This window comes from Lagopus leucura, unplaced genomic scaffold (genome assembly GCF_019238085.1).
Source record: "Lagopus leucura isolate 7727_CA_CO unplaced genomic scaffold, USGS_WTPT01 Super-Scaffold_73, whole genome shotgun sequence".
NCBI classification, from domain to species: Eukaryota; Metazoa; Chordata; class Aves; order Galliformes; family Phasianidae; genus Lagopus; species Lagopus leucura.
This window is the reverse complement of record NW_024962252.1, coordinates 40,353,103-40,372,272: the sequence shown is the minus strand read 5'-3', so window position 1 is coordinate 40,372,272 and position 19,170 is coordinate 40,353,103. Positions and strand designations below refer to the sequence as shown.

The window sequence follows — 19,170 nt, the reverse complement described above, 5'->3', positions numbered from 1 at the left end:
TCAGGGACATAGCAGTCTGTAATGTGAACAGAAATACAATACAGACATCACAGAAGAAAGCAGCCAAAGATATAAAACATACTATAGCAATACTTTGAACTGACCCTTTGGTTAAGCAAGACTGTATACTTACTTCTGGAATACAATTTTACTAACTTCTAAAAAAACCTGTGTACTCTGATTTTCACAGTCTCCTTTCAAATAATTAATGAATGATTGTAAAGTTCATCTAATTATTTGCTGTGAATTATTTGTTCTGATCTAATCAGAACAAAATTTACCTTAAATCCAAAGGCATTTGGAATGAATACAACTCTGTTTGTTTGTTTTGCTCTCCCCGTCTTACATACCATCAGTTTGTAAAATACTAGGTCAGTTAATAGGTAAATAATTCAACCATCTTTCCAGAGGAGAGCCAGTTAATCGGTGTTAGTAAAGGTTTGCCCCCTCTATAAATCAGTCACCTCTGTTTGATTATGGACATTTCTGGTTCTTTCATGTCAATACCTCAAAGGCTAAGATATCAAGAAACATTGTGGCAATTTTTGATCTGTAAATTAGAAGAGAAGTAGCTCATATTTTACCTTGTCTTTGGAAATGCATCCTTGAAGTAAAAGATGTTGGGCACTTGGAAACTCTGGGAGGAGAGTTCCAGTTTTGGAACTCAGAGAATATTTCCGAGTAAAACCACCCTGAAATGTGAGGGAAACACAGTAACATTGAAATATCTAATTCAACTTCAAAGAAACCAACAGTTCATGCTAAACATGTATATTATCTGAAGAGTCTCTCAGCATTCTAGAATTTCTACATTCAGATTAGTCTTCAAAATAATGATGCTTATCCAGACCTGTATTTCAGATCAGAAAGGTAATGAAAGATATGCCTAAATCTAAACTATACCAATTGCAGTTATCAGAACAATGCAACCTTTGGACCACATTATTTCATGGAATTCTGTGAGATTTGAATTTAGTCTATGTTTAAAAACTCTGTAGAATATCATCACTTACTCTCTTCTACAGGATGGATTGTGATATCCCCAGGGTAACACTAAGTTTTATTTAAGATGCATCTTTCCTGTGCAAGGAGTTGGGTACTGGTGGTGCTATGGCTCTCCCCTGTTCTCTTGCTGCTCTGATAGCACCACAAGAGTGGATTCTGCTGCTTTAAATGCAATACCTGACATTTTATGTTATCACAACTTTTGATAATATTTAATAGCATTATGGGTATGACGGTATGTAGGGACACTTCTGAACGATATATTTATTACATAGTTCCAAGTAATTATGACAGAATTGACATGAAACCCCAGAAAATATCTTCCAGTCCTGTTTCCTACTGCACTGAAACATGTGCACACATAAACTCATGTAGGAAAAAAAAAAAAAAAGACAGATTGAGATGTGTATCCTTCTGCATCATGGCACTGATTTTATCTGGCTTCCTCCTAATCTGTTGAAGTGACTGAGAGTTTGGCTGTTCACTTCAGAGAGTCTACATCTGGTTCAGTAAACATTTTCACAGCATTTTGTTTCTGTCTATAAGAACAAAACAAAATTATGCTGGGAAGCACAAGCATAGATTTACACAGTAGAAAAAAATCCTGTAAAGCAGTTCAGTCCTGAAACTCAAACTCAGGAGTCAAAGAATAAGGCTGGAAAGAGGAAATGCAGTTTCAAAGGAACTTATAGAGGAAATGAATATATGATTTTTCTAGGGCTACCTCTTTAACAACAAGGGTGTTCATTAGCATTATGATCTCAGTTTCGTGTCTTAGTAAGGATGATTTCCTTACTGTGGTTTTGTGCTCTCCTGTTTCTTTGTTGATGCATTGTCATCACTGACCTAGAGTCAAGATAAATTTGTCTTGAATTACACTAAATTCTACTGATTTGAGAGTTCCTTGCAGTTCTTAGAATTCTCCAAGTCTCTTCAGCTTTTGAATTCTGAAATATTACAGACACATCTCATAATAGTTGCTCACTGAGAAAAGATCTGGAATGATTATTAGATGTGAGCCTTTGGAGAGATCGGATTTGGATGGACAACAGCCACCTTGTCTGCGTCAGTTCTCAAACTGACCATGAAGCAATATAAAGTAAATCTATCCTCATTTAAATTCCTAACCTTGTACGCTCACAGTCTGGTTTAGTCTGTTTCTCCACAGAGTGAAACAGTCACATCCTGCAGTGATATAATGTTACTATGCCTATATTTATAACATGAACCACAACATGCTTATTAAGCTCTAAAATGATATAAGATGAAACCCTCATCCACAAGAGAAGCAATAGAATCTGTGTTATGGAGCTGTCCTTACTGAATCATGCTTATCCTCAGAGGACTTCACTCACATCTAGGAAAGATTATTTGGCTGAAACTCATTGCTACGTTTTAGTCTACCCAGTCCTTATGTTAAAGCCTGGCAAAGGCTTTGAGCAGACTTTCTGCATACTCCTGTGGTAAATCCATTACTTCCGAGCAGATTCTTTTTGTACTAATGAACGGAATTTTTGGCCATGCCCTAGGTGTTTGAATAGCACTTTAAGCGGCCTTTTCCTACCCCTTTGCATACAGTCAAATTTCACTATAGCGTGAAGGAGAGCAAAAAAATATTCCCTAAAAATGTTGACTCACCAACTGGAAGTCAGATTCAAGTGGAATTATCAGAAACACTGACAAAAATATAGCCGTAGCTAATTTATTCACCATGTATATTACCCCCATTTCTATAGGGTGATATCTCTACCAAAACAGCCAGGAAGTAGAAGTTACATAATGTAAATACACTTTGCTTATGCTACCTACTACCCAACTATATACAAGCTCTAAATCAAAGAAGTTATAGAAATTTTGAAGCATTAATATTTCTTCATGTCAGTACTTTGCCTGTTAGTATCAGGAGCTGCTTGTGTTTTTTTGTCTATTTTTTTAGCTGTTGTGTTCTTTTTTAACAACAGGAGCAATCTCGATTACTTTAAGATGCAGTTACTCAGGAAATATACTAAAAATTCTGATTAGAAGGGATTAGTTCATGTAAAAGAAGGCAATGGTGTTGGTGGGTGACTTAAATAATTTGCAATGTTCTGTACCTTGCTAATGGGCTTATATGACTGTGTCTCAGTTCTAGGATTTATATTTTAACCCACTGCCACTTGCCCTTTCAATTTAATGCCATCTGTTTCTAATGGCCATTTAACATTAAGATAATGACAGTAATATTATCTGCTTAATTAACCATACAGACTCTAATGGTGCACTAACTGGTTTAGATAAAAGAATTTGCTGATATCTCCCCCTGCAGAGAGAATACTAGAAAATGTGATAAAACATGCCAGAAGTAAACAGTGTCTCTGGCACTAAGTAAGTGTTCATTCAAATGCCATTTACTCAGCATATTTAGACAATCAGAGCTTTAACATCTTTTCAATGTCTTTATGTTCCTACTGAGACACCTTATGCAACCATTGTAACTGTTTCTGGAATACCTAATTGCATGTACTTTCAAGCTTATGAATAAGGACACATCGCTATTCACTTTAATAGAAAGTATGTTGCCAACTTTTCAATAACCTAAGATTATTAAAATTCAGTTTTGTCTACAAAACTATGTTTTTCTCTTACAAGCCATCTCAGTAATTTCAGGCAACAGAGCTACAAAATAGAGATCTCATGCTCTTTCCTCACTGATTTCCACTGACTTATTTGTAATTACCTTTCTGAGTGGACCAAGGTATTGAAGGCTTGGGCAGAAAGAGCAGAAACGGGATAGGTTGATGGAAACATGAGTTCCACATCTGAGATGGAACTAAAGCATGTATTCATTTATTCCAAGGGAATCAGAAATTTTTAATTCACAAACTCTGAAAAATGAACGCTATAGTACTGCTGATGAATCCTTGAATATGTTGATATCCCATGGCATAGCACTATCTTCTTTTGATAAAATAGCTGATTATCTGAGCAGGGAAAAATGCTGCAAATCTATGGGAAACTTACTAAAATAATTGATATGGTGTTACCATGGGAAATGATCAGATATGCTGATGAGAGAAGGGATTGGATGAAGAATGTAAAATGTTTAAGAAAGTGGCTTCCGCTAAACAAGTGTTTACAGTGAAACTTCTGAGCAGAAAAGGAAATGAAGTGAAAATTCTCAAAGATCAGATTTGGGACTGATGTCACAGGGTATTTCATAGATTAAACTGGCTGACATGAGCTAATGAAATCATCAGTAAAGAGGAAGACCAAGAGGTCATGTAGAAATATCTGGATGGCTTTCAGATAAGGGCAATAAAGGGGCTGAAAATCAATAGAGTAAAGCTACACTCTCAGGAACCAATAAGAATTTCTGCTATCAGCAAGGAATTGCTTATCTGAAAATGAAAAAAGGAGAAAGACCAGTTCTCTATCAGTTCATCACAGAAACTATATTTAGTCTGGTAAATTAAATGGCATCAAGAAATGACCCCAGACAATATTGAAACTTTATCATTCAGAATGGTTCCTGGCATTTTTTTTCAGTTCATGCCAGATACAACTCTTCTAAACAATTCCCAGCCATGCTTCAACTGTTACTTCATGCTAATGGCAATGAGAAATGACTGTGCTGTTTTTAGAATTAGGAGTTCAGTAGTATGGATGCAGGCTGTGCCATGACAGTTGAACTCAGCATCAAAGAACAATCCTGAGAGCACTCCTTAACCATTAAGATACTAGTGCAATGTTCTTTAATCTTCTAGAACAAATATGGCCAGAATGACAACGACTGTATCAGATGGCACAGTAGTAAAGCTGTAGGTGATTTGTGAAACTGACACATCCCAAACATATATGGTTCTAGGATTCATCAGAAGAGATATTTCCAACAGAAACTGGAGACATGACTTTTGCAAGACTTTGTTTAAAAAAAAAAAATATCTATAGAGATAATAACATTGGAAGAAGTACAGCAAAAGGCTGTAATGTTGACCATAAGTGATTAAAGACTGTTTCTTTGTTACATCTAGTGAGAAAAAGTAGCAAAAAGATGTATTATAATAAAATGTCATAAAGAGTCAAAAAGAGAAAAAGACTATGCTGGTGAAGAGGTATAAAATTCCATTTATCAAAACCTATAATTTCCAATCAGATCAATGAGATTCTGAGAAAGTCTTCCTACAAAAGTAATGGACACAAAAATCTTAGAAGCTAGACCTTGAGCCTCTGTTTAGGAAAGCCTATTACAAACCTCTGCAGCTGCATTAGGTTGGAACACAAATTTGAAATTTCACTTCCAGTCTTACTTTCCAGTATGTATTTAGAGGAGCAAATACTCAGTGACATGAAAAAGGGTTTTGCAGTCTAACCTTTAATTCAAAATACTGCTGAAATTTTGAAAGAAGTGAATAAAGAAAACCACAGGTCACAAATACTATTTTGATTATGATAGGAGTGAAAGGAAACCAACTAAAGCACTTACCTCATTCTTCAACTTGCTTCCAGAGAACCTTTGAAAATAAATGTATTTTATTATTTTTTCATAAGTAAAACATTTTTAATATACATACAGGTATATTCTATCATTCTGTCATATACACATACTTACATACCTGTATCTACATGTAAAATAGGTCGACTAGAAAAATGACTTATGTTTCTCCAAATATAATACTAAAACCCATGCTTTTTTCTAAACTTATTCCATTGGCTTGCAAGTGTTTTACGATATCAAGGAAACTTACTGAAAGTAGCTTTTAAACATGAAGATTCAGACCACGGACCAAAAAGTGATGTATAAAACTCAATTTCAGTTTATTTCTTTGGATCTCTGCAACTTTACAAATATCGGAAGAGCAACGTAATGCAAGTCCATGAGGTTGAGGAAACTCAAATTTTTTTATGCATCTAAGTAAATTCAGAATAGAAACAAAATGTATCTAGAATTTACACTTTCTAGGAAAATTAAGAAAACGTATGATCTCTCACTCTCTTTTACCACAGTACTATTCCGATACAAGCAAAATGCATTTCTGAGATGAAGTATTTTGTAACTATCAAAAATACTTTGCAGTAGGGTGACTGTGCTTTTAATAGTCCATTCCAGAGATTCCTGATGAATTCAATGGACTAAGAGGCAGACATTAGAAAACACACCTTTTAAATTATAGCTACTTCACTAAAGAATGTGTAAGGATAGAGACTCTAAAGGATCAGTATAATGATAAATGTGCAAGATAGCACTGCTTGTTTGATCATTGTTACTTCCTCTTCTGCCAGCTGATAAGATACTGTGGGCAACAAAGTCTTATAATTATTAGCAGCAATGCAGTCATTCCATGTTGTTGAGATGCTATGCTGGCAGGACTCAAAACCAGAGACTGAAAGATTATGAATTCCACCTGCTCAGGCAAGGCACAGTTCCCATCACGTGATGATTCATTACATTACCCACAGAATTCCCTGGTTTGCTAACAGAAGAGCATGAATGAAGGCATAACTCACAGCTGACTACAATGAGTTGCTGATTAGCTTCATAGCTAAATGTTTTTGCTATGGACTGCAGATTTCTACAGAGGTAGTATAATGTACACAGAATGTACAGCAAAAACACTAAGCAGCATCGGCTGAAATTGTTCCTACAGAACCTTAATCACAACCTAAAGCTATGCTTCTTAAAATGCTATCTATATCAACAACTTTAGCATCAGTTACTCTCCTTTTGTGGTACAAAGTGTGATATTTAAATGAACTAGGAGGTCAAATTTACTGTGGAATTAAAGGATTTAAGCATCAACAATCCTACATTTAAAGACCACAGTAGTCAGCTCAGTTACAAAGATATTAACACTCAAATGTCAATTAAATCTGAAATGGAATTGCAGGCCTATATTTAGGCAACTAAACCAAGGCCCCTTCTAATCATTTCACAAGCTGCCATTTACTTAGCATGTGTTGTGGTAAAGACCTACATGTACTTTTACTTGTGTTGGCATAGTGTGATCTGATACCATCATCAAATCATATATTTCCAGTGCCTATTTCTGCTCTGAGATTGATCCAGGAAAAATTTTTTATTGCTCACTTCTAGAACAGTGATTGGGCAAAGGGCAGAGGTTAAAGATGGATCATTACATTTAGCAAGCAGTAACTGGGATATTTACACACTGTTCTGAATCCCCACATTGCCTGAGTTTTCTTCCCTGTAAGTCTGCTATTAACCCCAGACTACTGCGTCACTGTCCTCACACAGCCATATCCAAACACAGTGATAGCCCTGACTATGCAAAGTCAGCATTCAATCTTCTGTTCTAAATCAGCTAGTGACTGCTGAATCCTGAAAATTCAATGATTCCAACATGAGAGCACAAGTCCAGACACAAATAAAAAGTTCCTAGCTAGTGAATGCTAAGCAATCGATAAGCTGAGAGTCCAGTCCCTCTTCTTGTATTTCTTATTCAAGACAGGGATATCTAGAGTTACCTTTGGAAACAAACCACCTTAATTTTAGGAATTTCAAGACACGATTCTTTTGGAGTATTTGGCATAATTCTGATATGTGGAGCACAGGATTTTCAAAAATGCACAGCTATCTCACTCATATGAAAAAATGGACTTCAGAAGTATTAAGTACTTGCAAAAATCTACATATATGATTATGTGAGCAAAGATAGTTGAAAATCCAGCCCTGAGGAATTTTGCAGAATCTTCAATTTGTTAACATTTATGATTATTAGATTGTGTGAGGATAGAGTTTTCAGTGAAAAGGGCATTGACTGACAGAGTTGAGGTTTAAGAATAATGATATTCCTTTATGTGAAAAGGAATTATGTGAAAAGAACTGATTTTTGTCAATTCAACGAACAATTTGTCCAAGATAATGCTAAATTGTGAAAAAAAATAATCTAGCTGTGCACCAGCAACACCTCCACAGCTTTGGACAAACGATGGGTAAGGAAATAGCATATTCCATTCTATTATACCTTGAGGCCTTCAGTAGAGAGAATCCTCCTTTTCAGCATTACTGGTGACATTACCCCCAATTTTTACACTTGTTATGTTGTTTGGAAAAGGCTCTTTGGATATAACCTGAATCTGATAGCAGCTGAATTTTCTGTGTGTGATTATAAGCTCATTTACTCTTTTCCTTTCTCCTAGTTCCCACTTACATGGGCGTTCTGCTGTAGACAATGAAAGCCGTCATTCAAGCCATATGTGAACACAGACATTTGTTTTACGAACTATTAATCTTTGGCAAACCAACAGGCAGCTATCGTAACGTATTGATCCTGCTAGCTGTCCCTTAAATAAATATAATTAGAGCTTCCTGGGTTAGGTTTAAACTGATATTAGCCAGTTAAAGGACCTGTAAATATTAATCTACACTAACCCCTCCTCCCTCCTACCCACAGGTGCCAGCTTCACACCGTACTCCAGACGTTTCATAATGGGAAGCTGTCCTGGGGAAAGAAATCACAGGATGATGCACAAGCAAACAAAATGAGACAAGTATTCCGGAAAATGTGTTTTGCTGTCTTACACTAAAAAATCCTCTTATGGTATATGTTAATGCAGCTCTGTGCTTACTATGATGAGGCCGTACTGGTAGATACGAGTGAAAGATCCAGATCAAGCTGTTAAAACAAAAATCAATGTATCTAAGGAGCAAATTGCTACCTAAATCTTTGAATGCCAGATATTGACAGTTGCAGCAATATTAGTTCTGGTATCAACAGCAATTAGTGTCCTATAAATACCTTCCTTAGGGAAGTTTTAAATAGCACCTCCACTGACTATCTTTCTAAAGCAGGTGCAGAGGCTTTACATCTCAGATATATGCTACTGTACCTGGTTAAGCCTTTGCCAGAGTACACAGAGTGGTAGTATGCACTGCTTTCTTTAATGCCAATTCCATAATAGTGATACCTGTGGGGGGGGAAAAAAAGAGAGAGTATTTTTATTTCTGTATGACATGTCAAATAAAACAAACTGTCAAATTGATCTTCAATGCTATATGAAAACTTTCCTTAACAGTTTCTACTAATTTCTTTCACTGCCATAGAAAAAAAAATCTGGTCTCATAGAAAATAGAATTGTCACTGTCCAAAATTCAAGGCTAACATCTTCTCTAAATTTAAAACATTTTCTCTTTTACAATCATGTTACTTGGAAGAATATATCTACCAGAAACCTGTTATATCTCTTTCTCTTAATATGCATTGTCTTTCATTTTAATTCCAGGTTGTTGCAAAGGTGCTGGCTTGATCCATCGGGTGTAATAATCTATCAGGTATACTACTGTCTTATCTAGAGGATTTCTCCAGTAAAAGTAACTCCCTACTGCTTTTTTCCCCCATAAATTAGTGTTCATCCTTCTGCGATGAGCAATGCTAATACATTATTCATTCATTCATCTCATGGGTTGTAGGCTGACTGACTCCTCTTTAGCTGTTTAAGCAGTTATCATCTCCATCCATCTCCCTCATTGCTCTCCTGGAAATTATTGCCCTCAAAGCAGAACTGGAAGAAGGAAACATTTATTGTATATCCCCTGCTGCTCTGAGCACGACACCTTAACATTAAGAGCTGGTGCTAAGAAATCTGATTATGCATAAGATACTGCTTTCCACTGATTTTGCTGCGGAAGAAGTGACCTTCCTGAGCAGAGTGGGAGAGCAAGATTTGGTCATGGAAAAATTCCATCAGGGGTGATAGGCAACACATTGCACTGATTTCACTAAAACACCTCAAAAACTTCTCAAAAACTTCATTCTTAAGATACAAACATAGAATGGCTTCAGTTGGAAGGGACCTTACAGATCACCTAGTTACAAGCCTGTGCCAATGGGCAGTACTGCCACTCACCAGATCAGGCTGCCCAGGGCTCCATCCAACCCAGCCTAGAACACCTCCAGGGACAGGGCACTCACAACTTCTCAGGGCAGCCTGCACCAGTGCCTCACCACCTTTTGTGTAAAGACTTTCTTCCTAATATCTAACTTAAATCTCCCCTCTTTTAGCTTAAAGCCATTTCCCTTTGCCCTATCACTATCATACTGTGTAAAAATTCTGTCTCCCTCCTGCCTGTAAGCTCCTTTTAAATACTAGAAGGCTGTGATGAGGTCTCCCTGATGCCTTCGCTTTTCCAAGCTAAACAAGCCCAGTTCCTTCAACCTATTTTCATAGGAGAGGTGCTCCAAACACCTAATCATCTTTGTGGCCCTCCTCTGGATCCACTCCAACAGCTTCTCATTCTTCCTGTACTGGGGCCCCCGGCTTGGACACAGTACCAGCAAGTAGTTCATAGAACATATGAAGGTTTTCAGCTCACTTCTGCTATTCCTGATGATGCTCATTTAGAAAAAAATTTACAATTCTACAGTTTGTTTTTACATTGGGTAGCTGTAGATAAGAACAAAAAACTATATATGAAAAAGACATTAGATACAAAATATACTAAGAAAATATTTGTTGGTGATAAGTTTGCTCAGCTTAGGTGGCTCTGAAAGTCTTGGCTGACATAGTTGTTTTTGTTTCCATTGGGTGCATCCAGGATTCCATAGCCAGAAAACTAGAAAAAAGTGGCTGCTGTTAAATATCATGGCTTATATTGTTTGTCTGAAATTGATGAATCTATGTAATACTGGTAGATCACAGTGGCGAGACCCTTAAGAAGGCCAAATGTCTCTCATGTCTCTCATCTATTAATTTACGTTTCTGATTTTCTTTTCCTGAAAAAATATTTGTCTTGGGATAGTGATGTGATGAACACAGCATTATAAAATATCTGTTAATTCTCAGAAGATCAGACACAGGTACATCTGCTTATTACAATTCCCTTTTTACTGAATAAAATCAAAGCTGAGTGACCAAATCAGAGCAACATTTCAAGGTGGTTTAGGATGTCTTACACTAAATGTGACCTTTCATTAAATGTCAAAATGCTGTACAGTTGTCCTCTATTTCAGATACATTAGTGCGTCATCTGTATTGTGAAAATTAAAGTCCTGAAGCTTTTCAGTCATTACTCTTGGTCAAGGGGTATTAAACAGATGGATTTGGGCCAAACGCCTATGTCAGAAAATTCCTAATATTTGAAAGGGTTCTGACAAAAATGCTAAAGGCATGGACTTTTTTCTCTTTCATAAAAATGAAGTTATTTTCGATGAGACTTAGGTAGTTTTGAAAACGTATATGTATGGATCCTGTGAAAGAAAGAACACTGTTTACTTAATCTTGACATCACAAAGTCTGTGCATTGCACAGGATGAAAAACTAAACAGAGCTCTGATTACTTCTTTAGAAATGTTACAGGCACAGTAATATACTTGGCATTGACCATATGAGCAAGCATTTTCTGCATTCTGACATCCCAAACCTCTCAGTTTCAATTACACACCAGTTGAAACTCCCTACTGGTATACCAGAAGCCAAAGAAAACAAAAAATTTTTCATACATTAGGAATTAAGGTCTATATTATTCAATATCTAATTTAGTAATAACAGATTTTTGGGCTAGAAACAGCCACTGTTGTGTGATTTACATTCTCAGATTTGTATGGCTGGAGAAATATTTGTTCCTGTTCTGGAATGCCCCAAGATACCAGAATTTACATTTGTGACATCTTATTAAATGAAGAATAGAAGCTTTCAGCACCTATTCAGCATGTCCTTAGAGCAGAGCAACTATCCTTCTAATTTCCTTTAATGTTTACTAATGAAATAATGCAGCTTTCTAATCATGGCACAGAAGCTATATTAAAAAAAAAAAATTATCTGTGCTTTTCAAGTTGTGCCTGGCATGCTTCACAGAATAATAAGATATAAGGATTTTTATTCTCTTACATCCCAAAGTGATTAGTTGAATATCTTTTTTTTTTTTTTACTCTTTTTTACTTTTTACTTTTTTACAACTATCACTGTTGATAGTAATATACCTACTTCAGACATGCTGATAACATCTTTACCCTACAACTTCAAGTGCCCTCTTTCTGTCTCCTTATACGTGTTCTACTCTTCTATTTCTATCATATAATTCATAAAATGAAATCAGCTGGCATAAGAAACTTACTCTTGATTTTTGTAACAGATCTATTGAAAAACAAACTGAACTGCTTTTCTCTTAATTTCAGTGGCTTATTGTAGCATATGTTCCTATGCAACTAGTAGCCCTGATTTTAGCATACACTGACACAAATGATAGCTGATAAGGAAATGATAGGCTTAAGCTGTTCAGGGACTTGCAATTACTTGTTATCATGGGGCCAGCTGCCATATCAGTTTTATTAACCCACTAAATCACTCCTAATAAATAAGATAATAGTTTTCAGACATGATGGATAAAAGCTAAGATTCAACATTGGTCAAAGTCTACATAGAAATTAAATTGTAACTTGAGCTCAGCAGCCTCCCGTGTGCATTTTCCTGAATAGCTGCTCCACATAACTCATGTACAATGAAGATCACAACTAAATTCTACTAATGGCCATGGTATATTCAACACCGCCTGTGCAAAAAGGAGGCTTCAGAACCTGGTCTACAGACGACCATTGCTTAAGAAATGGTAATCTCAGAGAAGAGTTTGCAACATTTGTTTATTTATGGTGCTGTGCCCTCCTTCAGTCAGCTGGGATATAGAAATTTCCCCTGCTATTCAGCAACCTGGAGTGATCAGCATGGGCATCAGAGATAAAGTGAACACTGCTGACAAAACTAGGTCCAATACGCTGTACTTTTTTGGTCAAATGTTTAAAAGAGTATTTTAGTATTTACATTTGTACATACAGTACAAATACACCATTAGAGTGAGGCACACTCTGACTGAGGACCCAAGTTATTGAATTTATTAGAACCACTTCTAAGGCCCCTCCTGGAACCTCAGACAAAAAAATGTTGCTCAGAGCCTGAAGAGAAACCAACATTTGTCTGTATATCTCACACCTCAGAGCAGCACCCATGCCTCACATCTTAGAACAGCATTTTTTTCTAAAATCCAGTTCATGTCCATGAGTATGGTGTAGAAGAAAATTTCTGTCACCTTGGAGTTCCTGAAATAGATAATTTATTTTCTTTGCTTTCTTCTGGTCATGGACAGGCTCTATCAATGTGTTACTGGGTGTGCATGCAGTATGTGCAGGGCTTTTTATTCTTAGGGAGTTTGCTTTGCTTTGTAATATAATAATGATTCTACTGGAGAGCATTTTCATGCTTTTGGACAACGATTGCTTCCTGGGCAATATCACAGCACAAAACATCATTGTCAAAAATAGCTAGTGCTATTACTGCTTCTCTAATATTATATCTAAATATTAACAGCAGCAACAAAATTAAAAAAAAAAAAAAAAAACAACAAAAAACAAGTCACTTCCACTATCATGCTTAAAATTTAGAATTTAATTGCTAAAGAAGAAAACCCCTGGGGGGAAGAAAAAAAAAAAAAAAAAAAAAAAAAAGAGAGAAAAATACGCCAGATGTTCAAACAAAACCTGCTGATGCCTCATCCTCCTTTGAGGAAATTGCCCAAGAACAGTTAATCCATATGAAAATATAGCACCATAATACCACAGGGCTATTAGATCTGCTGAAGAAATGTTATGTATGAAGCATATCTGTACTAGCACAGTTAAATATCTCAGAGTAAAGAGAATTATAGTGATGCAATTAAGTCTATAGTTAGATTCCCATGTCAAAAACAACATTTGAAACATATCTCTTTACTTAGTGGATGCTTATATACTATGCTTTAATGACACAGATATATTACATGTTTTAGAAGTTTGGATCCTGTTTATGAATTAATTAGATATATCAGATCAAAAACATAATGAGCATCTTTGCAGTATTTTGCCCTTGTATTCTCTCATTCATTAAAACTTGAAAGTATACCTTTAAATATGCTGGCTTGTGAACATGATTAAGACTTAACAGAGGCATTCATGAAACAGAAGGTTACCAAATGTTTCTGCACAGACTATGAATGCCATATCCCTTAAAAATTTAAACACAACAGCAACAGCAAATGTCCATTTGAAAAGCTGACCAAATCTGCAGCAGCTTATGCCTGTAACCATAGCTCAACTTCAGCACAGCAGAAAAATGCATGCATGAAATCCCTCTTATTCCCTATACATGGCTTTTCTAAAAGTATAACTCCCTAAAAACTCTATACAGCATCTATAGATTATTGCTTCTCTACATTCCTTACACCAGTACATTTTCACCTCCTTAAAAGGGAGCATTTCCTACTAAAAGTTAAAAAATCAGCCAGGGAGAAATTCTTCAGTATGTCCTCAGCAGTCTTGGCATGAGAACATAGGTGAGAGAGTGGAGGCAAGGGATGTTGTTACCACTGTTCACCACTGCTTTAGACTCATTTTACCACAACTAGAAACACAGTGCCAGAACCAGAACAAACAAAACATTTCACCAAAGGTAATAATAATACGTAACTGCCTGCAATTTGTTTGCAATTGCAGAATGTTTTACATTCTAACATTCTGCAGCTGAAATGCACAAATCAAATGGATACATCATATATGAAATAACCATGCAACAGGCTGTATACTAATCAGAGCTTTTAAAAATTATCCAGATACATACTTTCTTCTAAATTTAGGACAATGCTTTTTTCTACAGCCTTTAAATTAAGCAGTATTGCTATGGACTGAACAGTTTGAAAGTTGTCAGGTTTACAAAAGGCAAATGAAATCACAGTTAAATTGCACATTATTTATAGAAAGATGAACAGCTGTAATGATGATATGTTATAAAATGTTTTATACACACACATACAAGATTTTGACGTATGTTCTCAACAAGCAAATGGCTCTATAAAAATAACTGTGCTTTGGAAGGTTTATCAGTTTGCTTTTAGAAATTATGCCTGCCGTAAGGTTTTCACTTAAATGCTACTTCAGTTTCATCATGTACATTACAAGTTATCGCTTAGAGCTTTCCATCTGAATAACCCCTCCTACCGATTAGTACTCATTATGAAGGCATGGAAATACATTTGATTTGCAGAACGTATCTGGTAAGCAGATACACAGATTAGAGCTCCTTACTTGGAATGGCCCCTTGTTCCAAGCCGCCTGGTGGTAAGGAGAGGGAATTTCTGGCGAATGGTCTAAAGAGAAAACAACTGTATTAATTTCTAACAGTGACGTACTTTCTCAGGCATTTTTTTCATGGAAGAAACTGGAGGATAAGTACGGATCAATACACAGCCTAATGTAGTCTGTAAATAAGTATTTGTGGCACACACAACACAACATAAGCAATTACGCATGTTGTACACTGCAGAGGTCCTTCCAACCTCATCCATCTCATTGTGTACCTCCAGTCTTCTCAAGTTCTTTGTCTGCTCTTCCTTTCCATTTTCACTTCTACAATGCAAAGACTTCTCCCATGATCCTGCCCCATTCAGATCCCTAAGGTGCAACTGTATCTTTAGCTTCAGAGATCTAAATAGAACCAAGGGAAAGATTTGGCTGCCAGCCGTTCCACTTTCAAAGTCAAACAGCTAGAAATAAGCTGATTTTTTAATTTAAAAAAAAAAATAAATCAAACTTTGATTTAAAACTGATCTCAAGGCTAAGGAAAAAATATTTCCTATTTCTATGCCCTCTACTATCAAAAGGCTGCACAGTCTTAAATGCATTTATGCTCACTGAAACAGTGTGGAAGTTTCTGTTAGGTACATAATGTGATTCAAATAAAATCAAGAAAAACATTCTGTCACTGGACTCCTGAGATTGAGATTACTGCCCTAAAAACATCCTACTCTTCCCATAAAGAATAATGCTTAAGGGAAAAGACTTACTGAGAACAAAACTCAATAATAGAAGTAGAACTAGTAGACATAGCTAATAGATCCCTGTCAAAACAAAGTTTAAATGGAAAGCTGATGTCTTCCTCATTTATGTCGGAACTATGTAATGAAAATTAGATATACACTGAGAAAGTGTATCTTATTCAGGGATGAAAAAATTAGTAAGTGAACATTTTATGAACTGGATTTAAAATCCATTATTATTATTTAATTAAATTAATGCATTTTGCTATCTACAAACAATGAAAAGATCAGCATTTTTGGTTTCCCCTTTCACTAACTACTCAGAGTTTAATTAGGAAAGTTCACATCTCCCTTTCATTAAAATGATTTCAGGATTAATTGTAGGGAAAGGCAGAAAAGGGGATAAATCAACTTTTTTTTTCCCCCCCCATTCAGGAGCTCTTTTCATTATTAACTTTTATTCCCCTTCTTGTATCGCTTGTTGTGTCACTTCTCAGTTTACACTTTAGTATAATTAAAAGCATCTTCTATGTCTTTTTCTTTTTTTTTTAAATGGAAAGAACCACATTAATGTCACCATCAAAAAAAAAAAAAAAAAAAAAAAAAAAAAACACTTGGAGAGAAAATAAAACAAAGAAGAAGCTGAAGTTCTTTTTGATCTTCCTAAAGTGGTTGTCATAAAATCCTCTCATATGTAATCACATAATTAGTTTCATTATGTATATTAACAGCAAAAAAAACCATGAATTTATTAAACATTTTAACACAGGTGCACCAAACTCAAAGTCCGTCAAAGAACTGGCCTAACGAATGATAAAGACATTTGTTCTTTACCTTCCCAAAAGTTGCAGCACAGGCGGGTTCTAGCTTCTCTTTTCTGCAGAAGTCTAAATAATGTGCATAAAGGATGCATCTTGGTAAGCAAACTCCCTCACAGACAATGTAGTTTTCTTCCAGCCTGTACAGAAAAAGAAGAAACTCTTCTTACTGAAGAGTAAGAGGCAACACAGCATGTTTCCCCATTTTATTCCCCTTTCCTTTTTCTGACACTGCCCTCTTTTTAATTTATTTTTTTTTCCACTTCACTAAGATTTCTATGATGGCACATATGTGAGTTTCTACTGAATACGACACACACCAGAAATTGACCACACTTGATGCTTAAGGTAGCAGCACAATACGGAACACCTGGAGGCAGGTCCCTTTTCCTAATGAGCCTTCTTCAATGCAATTTAATTTAAATGATTTTTATTTAAATGACTACCACGTAAGAACCAACCTTGCTCTGAGAAGATGAGCACCAATTACGCAGTGAAAGACCTGGGTTTAAGCCTGACCTTCGAACAGAGCAGGGACTTCATCTTGCATCTTCTGTCCCAATATACATTTAACACCAAATGTTGTCTCTCTCTTTTTTTTTTTCCTACTTTGGATTTTTATTTTCCACATGGGACCTGAAGCTGTTTCTTGTCCAAACCGTAGCAAAAATCAAAGATCTGACATTTTCTGAAGAGTATACATTTTTGTGCATCTGTTTGTAAAATACAAGTGCCCGACAATGGTCGACAAAGTCAAATTTAAAAACAAGTGAAAGCCAGTTGTTTCCTCTTCAGCTGAACTATTGGTAACAACAAGGTGGCCAACTCCTGATTGTTTCTTTTCTTTGTCATCATCAATCATTTGCTACTCCTGGAATCATATGCTATAAATTTGTTTTCTAAACTACACCAATGTATAAGAAAATACCACACAGTAAATACTGCACATGGAATAATTTTGCACATCCTCCCCAGACTCAAATCCTTACAGTTCTCTGTCTGCTCTAAGTCAGATGTAAACTAAAGTAAGAAACTGGGATATCCACATTATTCTTGTTTTTCAGTCATAAAGAAAGCTCTAGATTTACAGCCTGCATTTGGTATCTAAGCTCCCTTTTAATTCAACAGTACTGCTCACTAACTTCCCGAATACTTTAGGAAAGACCTAAAGCCTTAACTTTTAAAGGTTTAAATTCTGTAGGTTAAAGCCTACAGAATTTGAACTCTTTGGTTCATTTTTACTAAACTGAAACAGAGTTAGGGCATCTGTGGGTGGTAGAATGTAATGCAAAAAGTACAGTGAGAGACAGCGAACATGTAACTGTCGTTGCTGTACAGAATAATAACAGTAAGTATAATTCTTCGGTAATTTGTCATTCCTACTTTTTTAAAGACATTTAGGTTTAGTGCATCTGAAAAGAAGACAATGTTATTTTCCTGAAACAAAATAACAGAACTGACTATATGCATGTTAGTAGTGTATCCCTACCCAGTCAGGACGACCAGCTAAATAAGCGCAATTTCATTCTGTATTAGAAGCCTAGATCACACATCCAGGTACAATAGGCTGATCCACAGTGCTTTCTGCCCCGAATAAATCTGATCTTCCATCACCTCTCACAGCCATATGCCGGGGGAACCCAACAGAGGTTTCTGCTAACAGATAAACCTCCACTAATTCAAAACATCGGGAATTTGGGGGAGACGAGGGTTATCAAAAGTTGAAATAAGTCCAAGGAACCCAACGAACGCAGCCAGGGCCAACGAGCGGCGCGGTGCACAGCCCCGAGGCGGAGGAGCGGCCCTTTGGGAGCCCCCCCCGTCCAGCCGGCCCTACCACTGCAGGGTGAGCTGCGTCTGCTTCTTCTTGTCCTTCATCATCTGCGTGATGCTCTTCTTCGGGGACGGGCTCTTGTCCGCGGCTCTCAGTTTGCCGTCGTGAGTATCTGCATCCTCTTCTTCCGAGGAGAGAGTCTCACCGTTAAAAGGCACTTCTGCGCGAGAGGGAGCGGAGAGAGAAGCAGTCCGGGGATGGCGTTAGGTCGGTAGCACACCGTCCCCCCGAGCCTCCCGTTAAACCGGCGCTGCCCAACGGGCCGGGCCCGCCCCCGCGGCTCTCCCCGCGGTCCTCACCCGACTTGATGGCAACGGGCAACTCCGGCAGCCCCCTCCCGGTTCCCAGCCCCTCCTCGGCGTAGGGCAGCAGGCCGCCCGCCAGCAGCTCCGCGTAACACTCCTCCGGCGCGGCGGCGGCAGACATCGCCTGCGTGGCCGGGAGGTGCAGGAAGGCGTCCTCTTGCTCGGGCCCCTTGGCCATGCTGCTCAGCGGCACCTGCCTCGCTTCGCCGCCGCTCCCATGGACGGCCGAACGGGACGAGACGGGACGGACGCGGGGCGGTGCGGGCCGCTTGTGCGGGGCTGCGGTGGCGGGGACGGCCGAGAGGGAGGAGAGGCGAAGCCGGAGACAGGTGTGCCCCGGGAGGCGGCGGGCCCGGTGCGCCCCTCCCTCCTGACGGCAGCTCCCGGGGAGGGTCGGGGCTGGAGGCACGGGGGAGCGGGTCTGCAGGGGCTTAA

At 37.5% G+C, this 19,170-nt stretch overlaps 1 protein-coding gene across 1 annotated transcript in view; it reads right to left on the bottom strand.

Annotated features, from left to right (window-relative positions):
- Positions 1 to 18,913, bottom strand: part of RFX6 (regulatory factor X6) — a 34,681-nt gene extending 15,768 nt beyond the window's left edge. Inside the window, exons 1-7 of the mRNA XM_042891664.1 lie at positions 18,730 to 18,913; positions 18,434 to 18,590; positions 16,613 to 16,736; positions 15,048 to 15,109; positions 8,833 to 8,910; positions 5,468 to 5,495; positions 585 to 692 (exon numbers count right to left, since the gene is read on the bottom strand). Of these exons, the coding sequence (XP_042747598.1) occupies positions 585 to 692; positions 5,468 to 5,495; positions 8,833 to 8,910; positions 15,048 to 15,109; positions 16,613 to 16,736; positions 18,434 to 18,590; positions 18,730 to 18,913 (741 nt within the window). The remainder of the gene's footprint in view (positions 1 to 584; positions 693 to 5,467; positions 5,496 to 8,832; positions 8,911 to 15,047; positions 15,110 to 16,612; positions 16,737 to 18,433; positions 18,591 to 18,729) is intronic.
- Between the last annotated feature and the right edge of the window lie 257 nt (positions 18,914 to 19,170).